Here is an 18,457-nt window from a genome sequence, read left to right on the forward strand (position 1 = left end):
AATCGCATTTTAAGTTATTTCTTTCGCATACCGCAACTTTCATAATTCTAAAAATACCCTCATTTTGTCCTTAAATTTTTTCTTTCTACGTTTAAAAATTCATGATTCTCAATTTACATTATAAAATTCAAATTTAAAATCATGAATACATTAAGGATTGTTACACTTTTATAATTTTAAAAATACCTCTCATTTTTTTTAATTCATTAAAAAATTTATCATTCTTAATTTATATTATCAAATTAAAATATAAAATCATGGATACATTAAGAATTATTTTATGATTACATTAATTTTAATTTAAAATAATCACTGATCATAATTTTTATAATTTAAAAAATACCTTTCATTTTTTTCACGTTTAAAATTTTTTAACCTATTTAAAAATTTTTTTTTTTCCAATTTACATTATCATTTATATTATCGAATTCACGTATAAATCTAGATTAATAAATTTTTAAATAGATAAAATAATATTTTAAATGAGAAAAAATAAAAAATATAATGGAAATGTGATACATAAAATATTACGAAATTATGAAAGTTAAGTACGATAATATTTAAAAAGTTTGTACGATTTAATAAAATATCGGAAAAAAATAAAAGGTGTTTTTAAAAAAAATTAACTGGCCTGCCGATATTTAATATTTGGAAAAAACAAGGAGAGGGGTATATGAGTCATTTAATTTCTCAATTATTTCGCCACGTCTTAAACTGTGGTCGGATGCAGAGATACTTACCCCGAGTGCGACTGGATGCCACCCGGTGGGGCCCGGCGTCGTACGTGGTGAGTGAGAAATTCGAGTCGCTTTTAACAGTGTTCCGGACGCCTTTGCTGTCTGCTGCTGCGCTCTCGCGTCAGTATAAAATCGGGTTGCATTTCCGAGGAGAGACAGAGGCAGTTCAACAATTATTTTCCTTCAATTTCGGTTTGTTTTTCTCTGTTTGTTCTCTTGTTTGGAGCTCGAGATCGAATGGTTTTGGAGATTCTGCGCTTTTGATCGCCATTTCGGGTTGGACGCTGCGCTTTTTCGGAGATTTCTTTGGCGAATTGAGTGCAGTTTTGTCGAGAAATGCCTCGTCTTTGTAGTTTTTGATCCTGCAGATTTGGGAGCTCTGATGTGGTGGCTGGGAGTTTGATGGCGCTTGCTGCTTGCGTCGATCGAGGGTTTGCGGAGGCGGAAGGATCGCTTTGAGCTCAAATTGCTGGAAAAAATGGCGTCGAGATCGTACTCGAACCTCCTCGAGCTTGCCTCAGGGGAGCCGGCCCCGATCAGCCAGATCCGGCGGCGGATCCCTCGAGTGATGACCGTCGCGGGCATCATCTCCGACTTCGACTCGGACTCAGACTCCGACGGCTGCTCCTCGGTCCCCTCTTCCCCCAGAGACCGCACCATCGTCGTCGCCAACCAGCTCCCCATCAGCGCCAGCCGCCGCACCGACGGGCGCGGATGGGAGTTCTCCTGGGACAAGGACTCCCTCCTCCTCCAGCTCAAGGATGCCATCGGTGACCACGGCGCCGACATGGAGTTCGTGTATGTCGGCTGCCTCCGGGATGAGATCCCTGCCGCCGACCAAGAGGAGGTCAGCCAGGTCCTCCTTGAGACCTTCAAGTGCGTGCCGACGTTCCTGCCGCCGGACCTCCTTGCCCGATACTACCACGGCTTCTGCAAGCAACAGCTGTGGCCCCTCTTCCATTACATGCTGCCCCTCTCCCCTGACCTTGGCGGCCGATTCGACCGCTCCTTGTGGCAGGCCTACGTCTCCGCCAACAAGATCTTCGCCGACAAGATCCTCGAAGTTATCAACCCCGACGACGACTTCGTCTGGGTGCACGACTACCACCTTATGGTCCTTCCCACCTTCCTCCGCAAACGCTTCAACCGCGTCAAGCTTGGATTTTTCCTCCACAGCCCCTTTCCCTCCTCTGAAATATATAAGACGCTCCCCGTCCGCGAAGAGCTCCTCCGCTCGCTCCTCAACTCCGATCTCATCGGCTTCCATACCTTCGACTACGCTCGCCATTTCCTCTCCTGCTGCGGCCGCATGCTTGGTCTCTCCTACGAGTCCAAACGTGGCTACATTGGGCTCGAGTACTACGGCCGCACCGTCAGCATAAAGATCCTCCCCGTCGGCATCCACCTGGACCAGCTCAAGTCCGTGCTCAGCCTTCCGGAGACTGAGAAGAAGGTCCAGGAGCTTGTGGAGCAGTTCTTAGACAAGGGACGGGTCATGGTCCTCGGCGTCGACGATATGGATATCTTTAAAGGCATCAGCTTGAAGCTGCTGGCCATGGAGGAGCTGCTCAAGCAGCACCAAGAGTGGCGGGGAAAGATAGTCTTGGTCCAGATAGCAAATCCAGCAAGGGGGCGAGGCAAGGGCGTGAAGGAAGTTCAAGCCGAGAGCTTCGCGACCATGAAGCGCATCAACGAGGCCTACGGCGAGCCGCCGGGCTACGAGCCCATCATCCTCATCGACGAACCGCTTCCGTTCTCCCATCGCATAGCTTACTACGTCGTGGCGGAGTGCTGCCTGGTCACGGCCGTTAGAGACGGCATGAACCTTATACCTTACGAATACATCATTTCCAGACAGGGCAACCAGCAATTAGACAATCTCATGGGTTTGGCCTCACCGGCACAGAAGAAGAGCATGTTAGTAATCTCCGAGTTCATCGGTTGCTCTCCATCCCTGAGCGGAGCTATCCGTGTCAATCCATGGAACACTGAAGCTGTGGCCGACGCCATGGTCAATGCTTTGGAGATGAAAGAGCAAGAGAAGCAATTCCGGCATGAGAAGCACTACAAATACGTGAGCTCGCACGATGTAGGCTACTGGGCAAACAGCTTCTTGCAGGATCTGCAGAGGACGTGCAGAGATCATTCCAGGAGGAGGAACTGGGGAATTGGCTTCGGATTGGGATTCAGGGTGGTTGCTCTCGATACAAACTTCAGAAAGCTTGCAATGGAGCACATCGTCTCAGCCTACAAGAGAACAAGAACAAGAGCCATCCTTTTGGACTATGACGGCACATTGATGCCACAGGCATCGATCGACAAGAGACCCAGTGCGAAATCGATTGAGATTTTGAACAGTCTGTGCTCTGACAAGAACAATGTGGTGTTCCTTGTGAGTGCAAGAAGCCGTGCCACTTTAGGCCGTTGGTTTGCTCCTTGTGAGAACTTGGGTGTTGCTGCAGAGCATGGCTATTTCTTCAGGTTTGTGGTACTCCTTCCAATGAATTCTTCCATTTTTTGCCAAAGTGAGATTAGCTTGGCAATGACATTAGTTTGCCTCCAGGTTGAAGAGGGATGCAGAGTGGGAAACTTGTGTTCCAGTGGCAGATTTTAGCTGGAAACAGATAGCCGATCCTGTGATGAGTTTGTACATGGAAACCACAGATGGTTCCATGATAGATGACAAGGAAACCATGCTTGTTTGGTCATACGAGGATGCGGATCCTGACTTTGGATCTTGTCAAGCTAAGGAACTTCTTGATCATCTGGAGAGTGTGCTAGCCAATGAGCCTGTATCAGTGAAGAGTGGTCAGCATATAGTGGAGGTCAAACCACAGGTAAGATGCTTGTTTAGTTTAAAATATATGTTTCAGTTATCATAATCTCCAAATTATGAAATTCCTGTCTGTAATTGTATGCATATATTAATGTTGGATTAGATTAAAATATATGCTTGTTGGAGGTCAAACCACAGGTAAGATGCTTGTTTAGTTTAAAATATATGTTTCAGTTATCATAATCTCCAAATTTGAGCTATTATGAAGTTTCTGTCTGTAATTGTATGCATATATTAATGTTGGATTAGATTAAAATATGTGCTTGTTGGAGGTCAAACCACAGGTAAGATGCTTGTTTAGTTTAAAATATATGTTTCAATTATCATAATCTCCAAATTTGAGCTATTATGAAGTTTTTGTCTGTAATTGTATGCGTATGTTAATATTGGATTAAGAGAGCACAAAAAAAAACAATTTCAGAACTAGGAAAATAGTAAAAGAAATAGGAAGAAATGGGTGGTTTCAGTCTCAAGAGTTGATTATGATACTGTTACCATAACTCTAGAAGCTTAACCATTCAGGGAGGATTCAGTTTATCTATTTTTTATTTCACAACTCAATAATCATGGTCTTGAGCAAACAGGCATACAAGTAACAACAAAATTGTCGATAATTCTTTCAGGGTGTGAGTAAGGGCCTGGTGGCTCGGCGCCTTCTTTCCACAATGCAAGAGAGGGGCTTAACACCAGAGTTTGTTTTGTGCATTGGAGACGACAGGTCTGATGAAGACATGTTTGAGGTGATCACAACTTCCATACCAAGCACTTCTTCCCTCACCCCCACAACTGAAGTGTTTGCCTGCACTGTGGGTCAGAAGCCAAGCAAGGCAAAGTATTACTTAGACGACACAGCCGAGATTGTTAGGCTGATGCAAGGACTGGCTACCGTCTCCGAGCAAGCACTGAGAACCCAGCAAAATGGCCAGCTTGGTACTTGAACAAATTTGGGGCAACATTTTTTTGTTCTACAGGAGACAAACTTATTAAGATCAGTATTGTTCTTTTTAGTAGGTATTTCATAGCAGTTTAAGGAAGATCTTCAGTTAATCTTTTGTTGTGTAATATTTAGGTTGCTGCTTGAGCTCCATTTCAGAGACAAAGATGAAATATATGGCCATGTTGTTGCTGGATTGCCTATTCAAGTTTTGATTTCTTGTTTGAAACTGAATTTCCATCAAGGTGACTTGTGACTCACCATCCATTGATTGATTCCTGCTTCATGATAAAGATTTTCCAGGTGCAAACAGTGAAATATGAATCTTGGTCCTGTGTTTCTTTCACCTTTACTTTGAAAATATCTTTATTTTTAATGTTGATGTAACAACTACAGGGTGGTTACTACTAAAACTTGTAACAACTATAAAATAGTTGCTACAACATTAAAAAAAATTTACTATTTCACACTAAGATAAAAAAAGGATTTATCCAAGGAAAAAAATAATGGGAAGACATAATTGGATAAAGTTATTGAAATCATTGTTTTGACAGCTCGTGAGTTCTCCTCGATCAGAAAGAATAATGCAATCAATTTAAATCAATTGTCAAGATTTCAAATCATATTTAAAATATGATTAAAAGTTCAAAATTAATTAGGTTGCCAAATTTTTATAATGTGACATTTCTTTTAAACAAATAGCAGGAGAATTTTTATAATATTATTTAGTTTTTAAAATAAGACAGTTAGAATTTCTATTGAGATAAATGAAGTTTTTACCAGGATGATCGAATATATAAGAAGCTTTTGAGTTAATAAAGTTCCTCCGGATGAGATTTATTTTCTCTTCCACATATTTATTTCCTTTTCCTGGCAAGTTAATTGTATCATAAGCATTTTGAATATTTAAGATTAAAAAAAAGTCTCAACTTGACCCTCCCACCTTTCGAACCGACTCAAACTAAATATTAGATCCATATTTAAAATTATGAAATTCGAATTGAACTCAAATGTGTTCAATAATTTTTTAAAATTAAATTTAAATCTATAATATTTTATTCGATTATTAATGAATAACTCATGTATCGAATTAGAATTTACATAATTTTAATTTATATATATTCAAATTAAAATTTAAATAACTTAAACTGAATTTGAATTTAAATCATTTCAAATGATAATTCAATTTTACTGAATCAAAATTTAAACAATTCGAATTAAAATTCAAATTTTATTTTTTTTGAACCAAACTCAAATATACATATTTTTCAAACTCAAACTCAAATATTAATATTTTTATATTATTTAATTTGATTTGATTCATTTGCACCCCTATACTCAACCTAGCCCTCGGACAAAAGACTCATCCTAACTCATCACAAATATTTGTTGTACCCAACTCAACGGAGGCCTATGTCATCTCCAACCAGATTGGGTCAATGTCAGGCCCAACATGGCCCGAGCTAAGGTGAAGCCTGGCACTTCTTAAACCGACTCTTGCATTGCCCTCTAAAATGAGTAATCAGGGAGCAAACTCTGCTATAAAAAAGCATGGTTGACTGGTTAAGTCCATCTATCCCACGAAATCATATTTTATTACATTTTACTACCATTGAAAATAATAGTAACGATAATACTCGCAGCGCCAACGTAGGTATGACAATTTGATCTACATTGACCGATTGTACATTAATTTTTTTATTTTTTATTTTGATAACCCAGATTTTTAATTTTTACCATCCAATTAATATAGGAGACAACCGACTCCATCCCACAAAATTTTCCTACAAATCTCCTAGGGCAAATTCCAAAAGTGCAATAGCAAAGTATCGATAGCTGACCCCTACAATCCCGGTAAGACCATCCAACATCAAATCAAAACTCTACTCGTGAACTTTTTTCGCCCATGATTACTTCGGCCCATGGTCATGCCACTAAACTCAGTGCCAACCGTGGCACTTTGAAAATCCCTATTATGTCTTAACCGCTACACCAAAGCCAGGGCACCAATTGTACATTTATAATCATTATTGGTAGGGCAACATTATGCAACAATATGCAGCATATTGCATGGAGCAATTCAACCTCAATTTTTTTCTGTATTTTCCATAAAGCCCTCTAAACAATAAACACAGCTTATGCCAGACCCCATGACATCTTTGTAGAAACGATCAATAAGACCAAAAAACAGTGCACCATAAAGGTGCGAACAAATAGTACAGGCTCTTGATGCCAAAAGAATAACAGTTATATAGCTGTAGTTCAGTTGTTTGAAAAAGGTACTGATGAATAAGGAATTGCCTGCTGCTTGTGGTAATGGTATAGAAAAAAAAAATGCTCGACACCAATCAAGTAATGGAAATTTGTGGAACTGGATTCTCACCTATGCTTTCTCATTCTGATTTTTGTTGTGGCATCTGATGTTTGTTTAGCTTGTCATTTCCATGCGACAGAATCGATCTCATCTCTAGCTGATTTATAAAGCTCTAGTCTCTTTGCAATTGCATTCCTCTTCTCCATGAGAGATGGGTCCTCGTCCAACATGGCACTAAGCTGTTTCTTCTGCAGGGTAAAGATGAAAATGTCAAACTGAATTGTATTTGGATTTGTATGGTCGTGAAGGTGCAAGTAAAATGCATTCGAGCTAAAAAACATGAGCATTCATGTGGAGGTCAATCCTTTGAAATTTTAGATCAAATGAAGCCAAAGAACGGGACTTAATAGAAATTAATACATTTAAGATATAATTTGTTATGATTCACTAGTGCTTCTGTTACAGTCCTACAGATGAATTTCCTAACCAGTTAGTAAAGATCTATATAGTTTACGGGAGGAAAAGGGTGTGATTCTGGCTGGACTGCAGTTGATGTAAGAATGAATCAGTCAGTCCTGGCAATTTTGTAAACACCAAGTTTCAGGAAGAATAGTTTCTAATCCGATTTTTGTACATTCGATACCCAGATACAAGTGCTACAGATCATCTACTTGTACACCTCGATACGTGCATTTACCCGAAGATGTTCAATTTCCCAATGAGAAAAAGTAACTACGTAGAAGATATAAACTAAAAGAACTAAGAGAAAAGAAATATCTAGTACTCTTAGCAGAGAACCTATTGCATAACTAAATGACAAGTAGGCATCATTTTAGTGCATCTCAAGGATTTCATGTGGGTGTGGTTTTAAAAATCACAACATAAGTATGGTTAATGAAGACACACCTCCCTACTCCCAACATGGGCATAGAATTGATTAAGCAAGGACCTCTTTGCTTCTCGGACTTGACAATGAACAATAGCCTTCGGGATAGTATTCCTCAGCGTGTCGCATACCATGGCCACATATGCATTAACATTGGAGCCTGAAAATCAGATGATAGGGATCTCCCAAAGTCATTGCAAGGACCAAAAATTTGAGCATTAACACTACTGGGATAAAAGAAAACCGCAATATGAGAAGTCAGACGTATGCAGGGGAACTTGAGAAAATGCAAATTTTATAACTACAAGGAGAATGAACTTACCAATCCTCCTTAAATGGTTATCGCCGTATCTATCTGGTGCTTGAGAATTTGGTGTGGAACCAGGAGCCTGACCTTTCTCAGGTTCAAGAGAAAGTTTCCTGAAGAACTCCACTGTAAGGTAGGCGGACTCCATTTCTACGAGACGAAGAACTGTTTTACGGCCCTCATCTCGAAATCTTTCCAAGGCTTCATTTGCTGCAGCTGCTATGTCTGACTGAAGAGTTGGGAAGCGCTTCAGTTCCTACCAGTAAAAAAAACAACCACCACTTCATCACAATTGGCAAACAACAAAAGTTATGTTGCTGCAGAGCAAGTTCACACAGAGAAAAGACATGTCAGTGAACTTGTAGGAAAATGCCGCATGATAATTAATGGATGATAATGAAAAAGCATTTAGGCAAAAACTTGAACTTGTAGACAAAAAAGAACCACTATGGCATGCATTATATACATTATGTACTTTCTAACATCTCCTAGAATGATGCTTACCTCTGTTTCGCCAATGGACTTGCGAACAAGTTCTTTCAGGACAAAGTGAACCTGGAAAGTAAAGTGAACATAGAATTACTCAGGCTGTTGATAAAATGAAATAAAGTTTATAAATTCTCATGAACCATATTTGAGGTTACACTACCAAAACTAGTTCATGTAATTGATCTACATCAATATCCAGACAAAAGGAATACACATCGGTAAAGCAATTGCATCATACAATAAGCAGAAATGACGCCTTCATAGAAGCTTAGAAATGCTATCAAAGGCATAGGAGTGTAGGCAAAGAGATTATACAGCATCGACAGAAGCCTCTCCAGGACCTTTGAAATAGCTTAGAGAACTGTCTATAAGCCTTCTATATCCTTGCTCAGGAGCAATCAAATGGGGCTGATAACCATCTGCCTCTGAAATAACCTTTTTAACATTCTGCAGAGACAAGTGTCTATCAAATGGGAGTTTCTTTAAAGCTGCAGGTAGTTGGTTGTCAAAAACCCCATATATCCGATCTCCACCAGGTCGCCTAGCACAGAAGAATGAAAATCAAAACAAGCATAGAATCTCAATCACGAACTTGGAAAAGCATGCCAATGAAATAGGTTGTGTTTGCTAAATAAAATGAAATTTTTTGCCAACATAATTTTTGACAACAAAATAGGGCAATCACATTTTACCACAAGGGAATAAAAGGTAAAATCATAACTACTACTAGTTTAACGAAGGAACATTACTCTGAAAACACCGACTGTGTCAAAAAATACATACTGAAAACACCGACTGTCAAAAAATACATACATTCTTTCTTTGAGTGGAATCAGAAAATAGACTGGGGGATTGCCTTAAACCAGCAATTGTATGAGCGAGGACCAGAATCAACACTCACAGAAGATGTTAAATGTGCCATGACTATAAGAAAAACAAGTGAAAAATAGATTACCCTCCATCCAAATGTTCTTTGAAAATTCGATCAAATGCACGGCACATCTCCAAAATTGTGTAAAGTTGTGCCTGCATATTTTAACAAGCAAGAACATTAAGTGGGAAGAAAGGATTAGCTACACAGGATTATTGTGTTCTGTAACTTACTCCTCCATCAGCTCCAATTGGCCTCCCTAGCCGATCCAACTCAGCTTCAAGTTCATCGATTGTTTTATTAATTAAAGCTATTATACTAGGTATTCGTTGCCTGATCACAGTTTCCAGATGCTACAAAAGAGAAGTCATAAAATATTTCAAATTTCCAAAGTTTTCAACAAAATGGGAAAAGACAAGAGCTAAAATGAGAATGGAGAAGAGGATCCACCTTGGATAGTAGTTTTGCAAGATACTCTGAACCCATTTTATGCACAAGATGTCCATAATCAGGGCTAGCTGCAAAATACTCTTGTTCCTTCCGCCGTGCATCAATCATGTCGACATTCTTGTTGATATCAGCTTGTGAGCGGTTGACTATTCCTACCCAAGGATGTTGTAGCCGATATGATCTTCCTTCTAGTACCTGGAACAACCAAAAACAAAGTAAGCTTTCAAAGGCAGGTTGCTTCGTAAGATATAAATTTTTTACAAGTTTTACATCACAGCTTCATTGTATTGCTTACATCCAGAGCATTAGTACCCTTGTCCATAAGATCAAGCTTTGTTAGGACACCGAAAGTTCGCTCGCCTGGATAAATGAACAGAAAACTTACAACAATTTTCTGTATATACATGTAATTCAAAAGCCTGGGTGACTGAAAGAAAAATGCTAACCATCCAGTGATTTCCACAAAGTAAACATAAGTAAATTCTCTACCTGTAGGATCCACCTCCCTTGCAAGTTTGATGGCATCTGAGGTGGCAATATCTTGGTTAGCAGGAGAAATGGCCAGAATGATACAATTGGGCTACAATTATGGAAAAAAGAATCCCTCAGTGTCAAAATAAGCAAGCTAACATTATAATTTCAATAGAATTTGGTAAATACTAAAGATTTCCTTGAATAGAGAATACCAAACATGGATTTTCTATGGCAGAAATAATGTGTTATGCAAGGAGGCAAGTACCCTAGCAGTTAGTATGAATTTTTGGGACCTAAGGGTATATATAGGTACAATGTAAAGAAACAGAAACCTAGGTATTTGTTGTTTGATTGAACTCAAAATTCAGTGCATACAATTAAATGCGATGACATTTGAAAAGCAGAAATCTAGAGGCACTTTGTTTACCTTTTGAACATAAGACCGAACCATATCTTCAATATCTCTCACAATTGATTCAGGTTGTCCCTCTGCATACGCAAGATGATTCAATAATTTCCTCATGATAGAATAATATTGTTTGCTGAACTAGGTAGAGATAGTTGACAAACTTTAGGTTTAGATCTTTACCTACGGCAACCTTGGTCAAGCCAGGAAGATCTATGAGTGTTAAGTTAACAACTGCAAAAAAGCAATATGATCAAACAAAATGGTCTGGAAGATGTTGAAACATTTTTTTGCTGGAAACCAGAATATCCATATATAACAAGACATCTAAAAGAGCACGGAATATCCATATATAACAAAAGATCTAAAAAAGCACTGATACCAGCGCAAGATCTGCAAACCGCAAGTTCAATAACCCATTCGGGTTTCAGAGTTTGGTCCTCTATAAAAGATTGCTATGGTATGAAACCCTAACTGGAGCATTCTTCTTCTACATGCTTTTGTTTTCTTGCCTTGATCCCATGATGACTTAGGCATCGGAGGAGCCTCGCCGGGACAACTCCTGGCGAGCCCTCTAATCCGTGTTAATCCATGTAGGAAAGCTTTGTCAATGAGGTACAGGGAACTGACAGATTTTGACTATAACAAGCGCTATAAAAATATAATAGCTTGCAGAATCTCCAGAAGTTCTAGCAGAATTTAAATTATTACAGGCAAAAAATAATTTTCCATAATCTTAAGACACTACATTTGTGGATCTTAGATGTGATGAATTTTTATCGATATCAGCTTTATGTATATGCATGAGTTACATTATTTTCATGAGCGTCCACAAAATAAACGAAAATTTACAGCATTTCTACTGTGTCCACCAGTGTTCCTCAATCAATTGTATTAATCAAATTTTAGTTCAAGTTCTATTTATCTTTGACAATCAAATCCTATTTGCGATTTAAACATCATCAACCTTTTATCAGTATACCTAGTCTTTATATAGTAGCATAAAAGGAACTCATGGAATCAGTATGACATGATATAGAAATTAACTTCAGATTCTCTTCTGTCAAAAACTAACTTTATGTTTCAACATTTACATAAAATTAGGCTGCCCATTTTAATCAATATCAAGATCACATAGCTGCAATGTAAAAAAGCACCAGTAAGTGTAGGCATAGTAGGCTTGAGAAGGCAAGAATTTCTACAAAGGACAGAGGAAAGCCACTGGCTAAGGTAATGCATGCTGGTGATCACATGCAATTCGCCAATAGCTTTACCTCACTCAACAATTCCCTTGATGAGCCATCATTGTCTCTCTAGGCTCTTGGCACAGCTTCTGGAACAATTCCCTTGATGAGCCATAGAACGATGTGGTATAGCAGCCACTTTTGGCTCACCTGTTGATACACAGCTAGAAAGGTCACTCTAGCAAGTCTTTTAGAGGCCTCATGTACCACAAAACCAGTCTAGTCTACTGCCTGAAAGAATAGATAAAAGAAGAAATGGAGGAGAAAGAAAATGGGCATTTCAAGGAATGGTCAAGAAGAAAGTGTGAGTACAATTTTACTCTTCATTTATCTCAAAATTTATTCATCCAAATTGGCAATTGCCTTGCCTACCCTGGCCACTAACTTGGAGGTGGCCCCCAACTCTGAGTTCACTTATCATATCTCTGGTTATCATCAGGTCACATGATTTTCTCTTTCCAAACAAAACCTATCTAATCAAGTATGAATCGACAAAGGCCCTTGGTTGTAATTGTATTTCCTTTGCTTGGAGCATTCATTTCATCTGAAATTCAAGTAATGGATTGTGAAAAACAATCGTCTTCAGGAATGAAATATAATTTTTCCTCCTTGATTTAGTCACCCTCACCATATAAGTGATTTATAATTTGACTGAGAACAACAGAGGTAAAAAATTTACAAGATATTGATTTTTCCTTTCATGAGAACTTATGAAAACATGAAGGAAAATAAATAAAAGGTAAAAACCAATGTATATAAACCATTTGATGTCAACATTTGTAAACAATAGTTTCTTGCATGAAAACCTAAGCAACAATCAAGCATTATGTAGGCATACTAACCATGTGGTGAATAAATGCTCAAATGGATTGGAACATTGGATATTTGTTTTGATTTTCCAGTAATGCGATCAGTCTCATCTGCAATCTCCTTCCTAACAGCAGCTGAAGATATTCAAAATTCAGACAAGCTCATTAATCATGGTAACTAATACAAATAGTTTTCAGCAAAATGAATGAAGTAAAAAAAAATAGAAGACAAAATTAGAACACTTTATTGGAATTGTCCAATTTTAAATGAAAGAGAAGGCAATTTTTTTTGTTAGCAGAAAGCCAATATTTCGTCCATCTACATAGCAAACCAAATCAAAGAATCACTGCAAATGTGTATAAGCAATCCATGCAAACAAAAGATCTTTCCGCTTAAACAAGAGAAAAAAAACATGAGAAAATCTAAATGTGAAAATATACTACTACATAAACGAAAGGGTCATTACAAGCTATGATGCCCAAAAACATGAGCTACAAATACCCTTCAGAAGAACAGAGCCAAAGTAAGTGGTTCAATGAATCCGATCATACCAAAGTCAGAATACTTCCTTCTAGGAGCATGAAGAAACTCTGCGTATTCCGACCCGCTGTCCGTCTTGTGAAGCTGCAACACCAACGGCCTCCTGGTCACAATACCTAATCCAAACACACAGATCCCAAACCGTCACTCATGGAACACGAAGACCAGAACATGGATCGACAAATATCCTTTTCTAGTAATCACCAGATCCACGGGGCAAGAAGTCCCTCCCCACGATGCTCTCTAGCACGGACGACTTCCCCGAACTCTAAGATCCCAAGGAACCAGATCAAAAAAGAGCCGATGAGAAATCCAAAATCGGCCGGATCCGAGCAATAAGAAAACTGGGTGCATTAGATTTAGGAAGGCAAGGGAGGCATCTCGTTACCTGACCGCCGACGACAGCGACGGAGGGCAGGGCTTCCCAGAGGGATCCGCCCTCGCCGCCGTGGTCCCCGAGGACGGTGCACGCCCTCTGAATCCGATTCACAAGCCCGATCAGGCTCTCCATGGTCGCCATTGCGGTGGAGGAGGAGCACGGCGAGGGTGGAAGGCAGCGAGATCCGAGTAAAGGATATTAAAAAACAGCTTTCGAGGAGTCTCCGAAATGCCCATTTAAATAGGCGTGTCGGCGGTTCCATTGGCTGGATCCAGCCCGTCCACCGCAGCGGGATCCATGAAACTTCAGTCCAATGGACGGACACGATTGGAGATAGCTAGAATCGGTCCGACGAAATAAGAAATGCAAATGCCTGATGGATGAATCTCCACTAACCGCCTAAGTTGTAAATCGGATCAAGCCCTATGAACCCAATCCGACCCAGCCTAGTTTGGATTATACCCGGCACGTCCGTTAAGGACTGGATGGCTCTCGTGCACTACTGAGTTTTGTCCACTGGTAGAGCTTACGTTACGTGTTCACCTCGGATGTTTTCAATATTCATCTTATATTAATTTGAAGAGAGTAAATTATGACGATGGATAGAAAAAATTTTATTTTCCAACAAATTATTTGTTTATAATTTGATATTTATTCTTATATAGTAATTTATCATTTGAGAATCATTTTGATTATCAATTATGTCTGTAAAAACTAAAAGAGCTTAACTTAAACTTAACCGGTAGTTTGAACAATCAATTCGTCTTTTTTATTGTAACGACCCGATAGGACTCCTATTTTTCTGTGGGTCATGGGCTGTCGAACAATCAATTTACCCCTGCCCAATGGATCAAATTTGAACTGTAATCGAATAAATTAAAACTGAATTAATTATTAAAAAATAAATCGATCAAACTTTATGGAATCCATCGAGAAGGGTTAGAATAAATTGAATCAATACTAAATCAATTAGATTAATTTTGGGCATAAAGATTCCACTGATTAGTCTTTTTTAATTAGTCGAATCTCATATTGTACATTTAGATAGTTAATTATATATATATATATATATATCGATTTGATTATATATATATATAGTTAAGTTTTTTTTTTAAAAAAAATAAAATTTTAAATAATAGAATTAAACTTTTAAATTTGATTAATACTTTCAATTTTAGATATTTTATTCTTATGTAAAAGGTAATAGATAGTTGCAACTACTGGCCCGGGTAAGCATGATCATCTTGATGCCAAGTCAAATTTCTAATGTGTGAACTTTGCTAACATAATAAAACGTAACAAAATGTCACCTTGGCGCCAAGTCAATTTTTTTAATGACAATTGGACAAAAAACAAACCAAGAATAGATTGTACTATAGTTTTAAAATGATAGATAGGTATAGAACTTTTTAAAAGTTTAAATAAAGTTGGAAAAAAAATAATAAGTAGACAGATGCATGCTTGCTTACTTGCATGAGAAGCATGGTTTGAAAGCAATGCACAGCTCATTCCCATCAGCCAAATTAATGAGCCCACAGTAAGACCTCTGATAGATAAACAGGAGCGTGGGAACCAGTCACCCACCTTCCACTACAAGTACATAAACCATTTAAATCTCATGAATGTGGTTAACTAAATTCCCACCAAACACAAGAGTTAATTAATATCACCACAAGAAGCTTACTCCTTCCATGCATGTAAATTACTAATTACATAATTAAGAGAACCTATGAATGGCTTCGACGCAGGTAAATCACCCTCCACTAGAAGAGGAACAACAGTATGTGCTTTGGAAATGCTGGGAAAGCAAGGAACAAACACCATGTAACAAATTGATCAATGACAAACAACCAAAGAAAAAATTGACCAGAAATCAGACTTCATCCAGCTGCAGGTTTCTTTGTTGAGTAAACTAAAGATTCAGCAGGGCTTGAAGGCTGGATGCATCATGGATTTCTCTGCTGATCTTGGTAGGAGGACGATAAGCTTGATTTCTGGATTTCGTCAATCCGAACCACCACCTCGGGCATGGAAGGCCTCTTGTCTGGATAGTGTGCCACGCAGTCTATGGCCAGTTGCAGGAGCTGCACCATGTCTTCCTCCACATTCTGGTACCTCAGCAGCTCCTCGTCGAACACCTCGGCAGTCCACTCCTCTCTTACGACCGACTGCACCCATCTCGGGAGGTCTACTCCTTCCTCATTCATGAGGGCCTGGGCTGGGGCTTTGCCTGTGAGTAGCTCAAGGAGGAGGACTCCAAAGCTATAAACATCAGCCTTTTGTGAAACTTTTTGGGGATCAGTGACCTCTGGAGCTCGGTACCCCGCTATGCGAGAAGAAGGGGTAGCTGATCCCACGAGAAGAGCTAGACCGTGATCAGAAACCCGTGCTTCATATGACTTGGTGAGGAGGATGTTGGAGGATTTTATATTGCCATGAGAGGCTGAAGGGCTCGTGGAGTGGATGTACTCCAGCCCTCTTGCTGCTGCAAGGGCAATGCCCGTTCTTGTTTCCCAGTTGAGGGGTGTTCGACCAGATCCTTTGTTGCCTGAGAAGTAGATTAGTGAAAAGAAAGAGGGCACAGTCAGATTCAAATAAAGGGCTCTACCATCAATTCTAGCAAGGGATCAGAGCACAAGAGTAACTGCATTGTTATTGAATTAACTACAAAACTTAAAACATTAGCAAGAACAGTGACCACGATGGTAGTGTGCTACAACTGTGCAAAGACAAGGCACTCAATATAGAACGCAAGATACACTGGAAACCAACCAAATTTGAACACTACCAACCATGCAATGCAATGCGATGATGTCCACCATGGTTGTTGGTATGTCTATCTTGAAATTTATATATAATTAATGCTCACAGAGAGAATTCCAGAACCTGTTTATGTTTTTTTGTTTTTTTTTTAAATTACCAAATCCGGAGTCAACATCACAACTACTGATTCGATTACAAAATTTTCAAAATGCATGTTTCTGCAAAGATAAAGTGCACTATCAGTTTTTTTTTCTTTCAATTAATTCAATTTTTCAATCTAGCTAAAGCAGGTTATGGGCATACCTTGGAGAAACAGATCTTTCAATACTGGTAGTTTTAGAAACAAACTAAGGATGGTCGAAACAGGCAGACATTCATAAAAGGATCAAGGATCAAGGATCCTATTAGCAGAAGAGAATAGGCAACACAGATCTAGAAGTAAAATTCAATGGAGATTTCATCACATTTAACTATTAACATGAAAAAAATCAACAGAAAGATCAGTTGCGAGATGATTGTATGAAGAAGCAGCTATTCAATCGAAGAATTCATCAATTTTGAACCAAGCACATAAAAATTTGAAGAAGAATGGAGATGTACCATGCATGAGAGCTGAGAGGCTTCCCATCGGCAAGTATTCATAGACCATAAGCTTCTCATCCTTGCTGAAGTAGTAGGCCATGAGGGGTACGAGGTTGGGATGGTCCATTGCGCCAATGGCCTCGATCCTCTCCTTGAACTCCGCCTCCTGCAAGTTCACGTCTTTGAGCCGCTTTACAGCCACCGCCATCCCCGACTCGAGCACCGCCTTGTAGGCTGTCCCAAATGTTCCCTTCCCCAGCACCTCCGCAGACGCCCGCAGGAGATCCTCTAGATCGAACGATGCCGTCGCTCTGCCGCTGCCAAAGAACACAAGCTTCTTAGCCCCGATTCCGGCACCGGAAGTGGACGAAGATTTTGCAGCGGCGGTTGCCGCAGTTGCGGCCACAGCCGCCCCGTTTCCGTTCACTCTTCCGTCACCGAGACCCTTATCCCTTTGCTCTGGAATATCCCCCATTTCCATCTGCTTCGTGCTGGCAGACGCCGCTCCCGACCTCCTACCTCGGCAGAGTAGGACGAGCGCAACGAGCACGATCAGGAAAAAGGCGGCGGCGCCAATCGAGATCCCAGCGATCGCCCCGCCGGAGAGTTTCTTCTTCTTGCCACTCTCTGGCACGCCGCCGCCGGCATTGCTCGCAGAAGGACCCTCACTCGATGGAGTAGGCGCGACCTCACCGGGACACAACCCTAGGGGGCCGCCACAGAGACCCGTGTTGAGGAACGAGCTCCTGGGCTGGGAACGGAGGCGGGCCGGTATAGATCCGTTGACCTGGTTGTTAGACACGTTGAACTGGACCAAGCTGGGGTTGTCAAGGGTCGGAATCTCGCCGGTGAGCTTGTTGTTCTCCAGGTAGAGCGTGCCGAGCCGGCTGAGGTTGTTGAGCTCCGAAGGGATCCCGCCGGTGAATTGGTTGTCGGCAAGGTTGAGGCGGACGAGGTTCTTCAAGGTGCCCAAGAAAACCGGGATCTCACCGTCGAGGCGGTTATTCTGGAGGTAGAGGTTGCGGAGCTCGACGAGGTTCGCTAGCTCATCAGGGAGAGGACCAGAAAGGGCATTGAAGCGGAGGCTGAGGGTGTGGAGGGCGGTGAGGTTACCGACGGCGGCGGGGATCTGGCCAATGAGGCCAGCGCCGGGAAGGCGGAGCTCTCCCACGCGGCCGGCCTCGCAGGTGACGCCCTGCCAGTTGCAGGTCGCGACTGAGGCGTTCCACGTGTGCAGAGCAGATCGGCCGACGGCATCGCGCAGAGCGCCGAGCGCCGCGGCGTCGGAGGCCAGATCCGGCCTCCCGCCCGGGAGCGCCGCCAGGAGGAGAAGCATCCCGGCGACGAGGCGGAGCAAAAACCGCGAGGGCCTGGCCATGTGCAGGAGGTGACCGCACTCACTGTAACGCCCTACTCCCTTGCAAAAATAAAGCAT

The 18,457-nt window shown here is 40.7% G+C and overlaps 3 protein-coding genes across 4 annotated transcripts; 1 reads left to right on the forward strand and 2 right to left on the reverse strand.

Moving 5' to 3' along the window:
* Positions 1-895: 895 nt before the first annotated feature.
* LOC141826546 (alpha,alpha-trehalose-phosphate synthase [UDP-forming] 6-like) lies at positions 896-4,715 on the forward strand. 2 transcript variants are annotated; one of them, XM_074713798.1, is made up of 4 exons: positions 896-1,013; positions 1,091-3,218; positions 3,301-3,574; positions 4,197-4,715. In XM_074713798.1, exons 2-4 carry the CDS (start codon positions 1,216-1,218, stop codon positions 4,509-4,511), a joined length of 2,592 nt encoding a protein of 863 aa, XP_074569899.1. In that variant the 5' UTR covers positions 896-1,013; positions 1,091-1,215; the 3' UTR covers positions 4,512-4,715. The 2 variants fall into 2 exon arrangements, with proteins under 2 accessions (XP_074569899.1, XP_074569900.1); XM_074713799.1 differs by having other exon boundaries at positions 1,106-3,218.
* A 1,904-nt stretch (positions 4,716-6,619) lies between these two features.
* Positions 6,620-13,851, reverse strand: LOC141826079 (phragmoplastin DRP1C-like). The gene is made up of 16 exons (XM_074713335.1): positions 13,687-13,851; positions 13,503-13,566; positions 13,310-13,414; positions 12,791-12,892; positions 10,888-10,938; positions 10,726-10,787; positions 10,314-10,404; positions 10,120-10,184; positions 9,825-10,019; positions 9,608-9,727; positions 9,459-9,529; positions 8,819-9,044; positions 8,519-8,569; positions 8,030-8,270; positions 7,728-7,867; positions 6,620-7,069 (listed from the first exon to the last, which is right to left on the reverse strand). Exons 1-16 carry the CDS (start codon positions 13,816-13,818, stop codon positions 6,944-6,946), a joined length of 1,842 nt encoding a protein of 613 aa, XP_074569436.1. The 5' UTR covers positions 13,819-13,851; the 3' UTR covers positions 6,620-6,943.
* A 1,486-nt stretch (positions 13,852-15,337) lies between these two features.
* Positions 15,338-18,457, reverse strand: LOC141826867 (putative inactive receptor kinase At3g02880). Its single transcript, XM_074714181.1, has 2 exons — positions 17,041-18,457; positions 15,338-16,225 (listed from the first exon to the last, which is right to left on the reverse strand). The coding sequence occupies exons 1-2, from the start codon at positions 18,455-18,457 to the stop codon at positions 15,624-15,626; spliced, it is 2,019 nt and encodes a 672-aa protein (XP_074570282.1). The 3' UTR covers positions 15,338-15,623.

The sequence above is a fragment of the Curcuma longa genome, chromosome 4 (assembly GCF_044706935.1).
Source record: "Curcuma longa cultivar G26 ecotype Majalengka, Jawa Barat chromosome 4, ITB_CL_G26_1.1, whole genome shotgun sequence".
In the NCBI taxonomy this organism is placed as follows: Eukaryota; Viridiplantae; Streptophyta; class Magnoliopsida; order Zingiberales; family Zingiberaceae; genus Curcuma; species Curcuma longa.

What these genes read in the sequence shown, in the direction of transcription:
- LOC141826079 (XM_074713335.1), bottom strand. Translation starts at nt 13,818, where the DNA reads ATGGCGACCATGGAGAGCCTGATCGGGCTTGTGAATCGGATTCAGAGG. An exon ending in GAGCATTTATTCACCACATG is followed by an intron (nt 10,939 to 12,790) that starts GTTAGTATGCCT and finishes GCTTTTTTGCAG; the next exon opens with TTGTTAACTTAACACTCATA. An exon ending in TAACCATTTAAGGAGGATTG is followed by an intron (nt 7,868 to 8,029) that starts GTAAGTTCATTC and finishes TCTGATTTTCAG; the next exon opens with GCTCCAATGTTAATGCATAT.
- LOC141826867 (XM_074714181.1), bottom strand. Translation starts at nt 18,457, where the DNA reads ATGCTTTATTTTTGCAAGGGAGTAGGGCGTTACAGTGAGTGCGGTCAC. An exon ending in CCTCTCAGCTCTCATGCATG is followed by an intron (nt 16,226 to 17,040) that starts GTACATCTCCAT and finishes TCTACTTCTCAG; the next exon opens with GCAACAAAGGATCTGGTCGA.
- LOC141826546 (XM_074713798.1), top strand. Translation starts at nt 1,216, where the DNA reads ATGGCGTCGAGATCGTACTCGAACCTCCTCGAGCTTGCCTCAGGGGAG. An exon ending in GAGCATGGCTATTTCTTCAG is followed by an intron (nt 3,219 to 3,300) that starts GTTTGTGGTACT and finishes GTTTGCCTCCAG; the next exon opens with GTTGAAGAGGGATGCAGAGT. An exon ending in TAGTGGAGGTCAAACCACAG is followed by an intron (nt 3,575 to 4,196) that starts GTAAGATGCTTG and finishes TAATTCTTTCAG; the next exon opens with GGTGTGAGTAAGGGCCTGGT.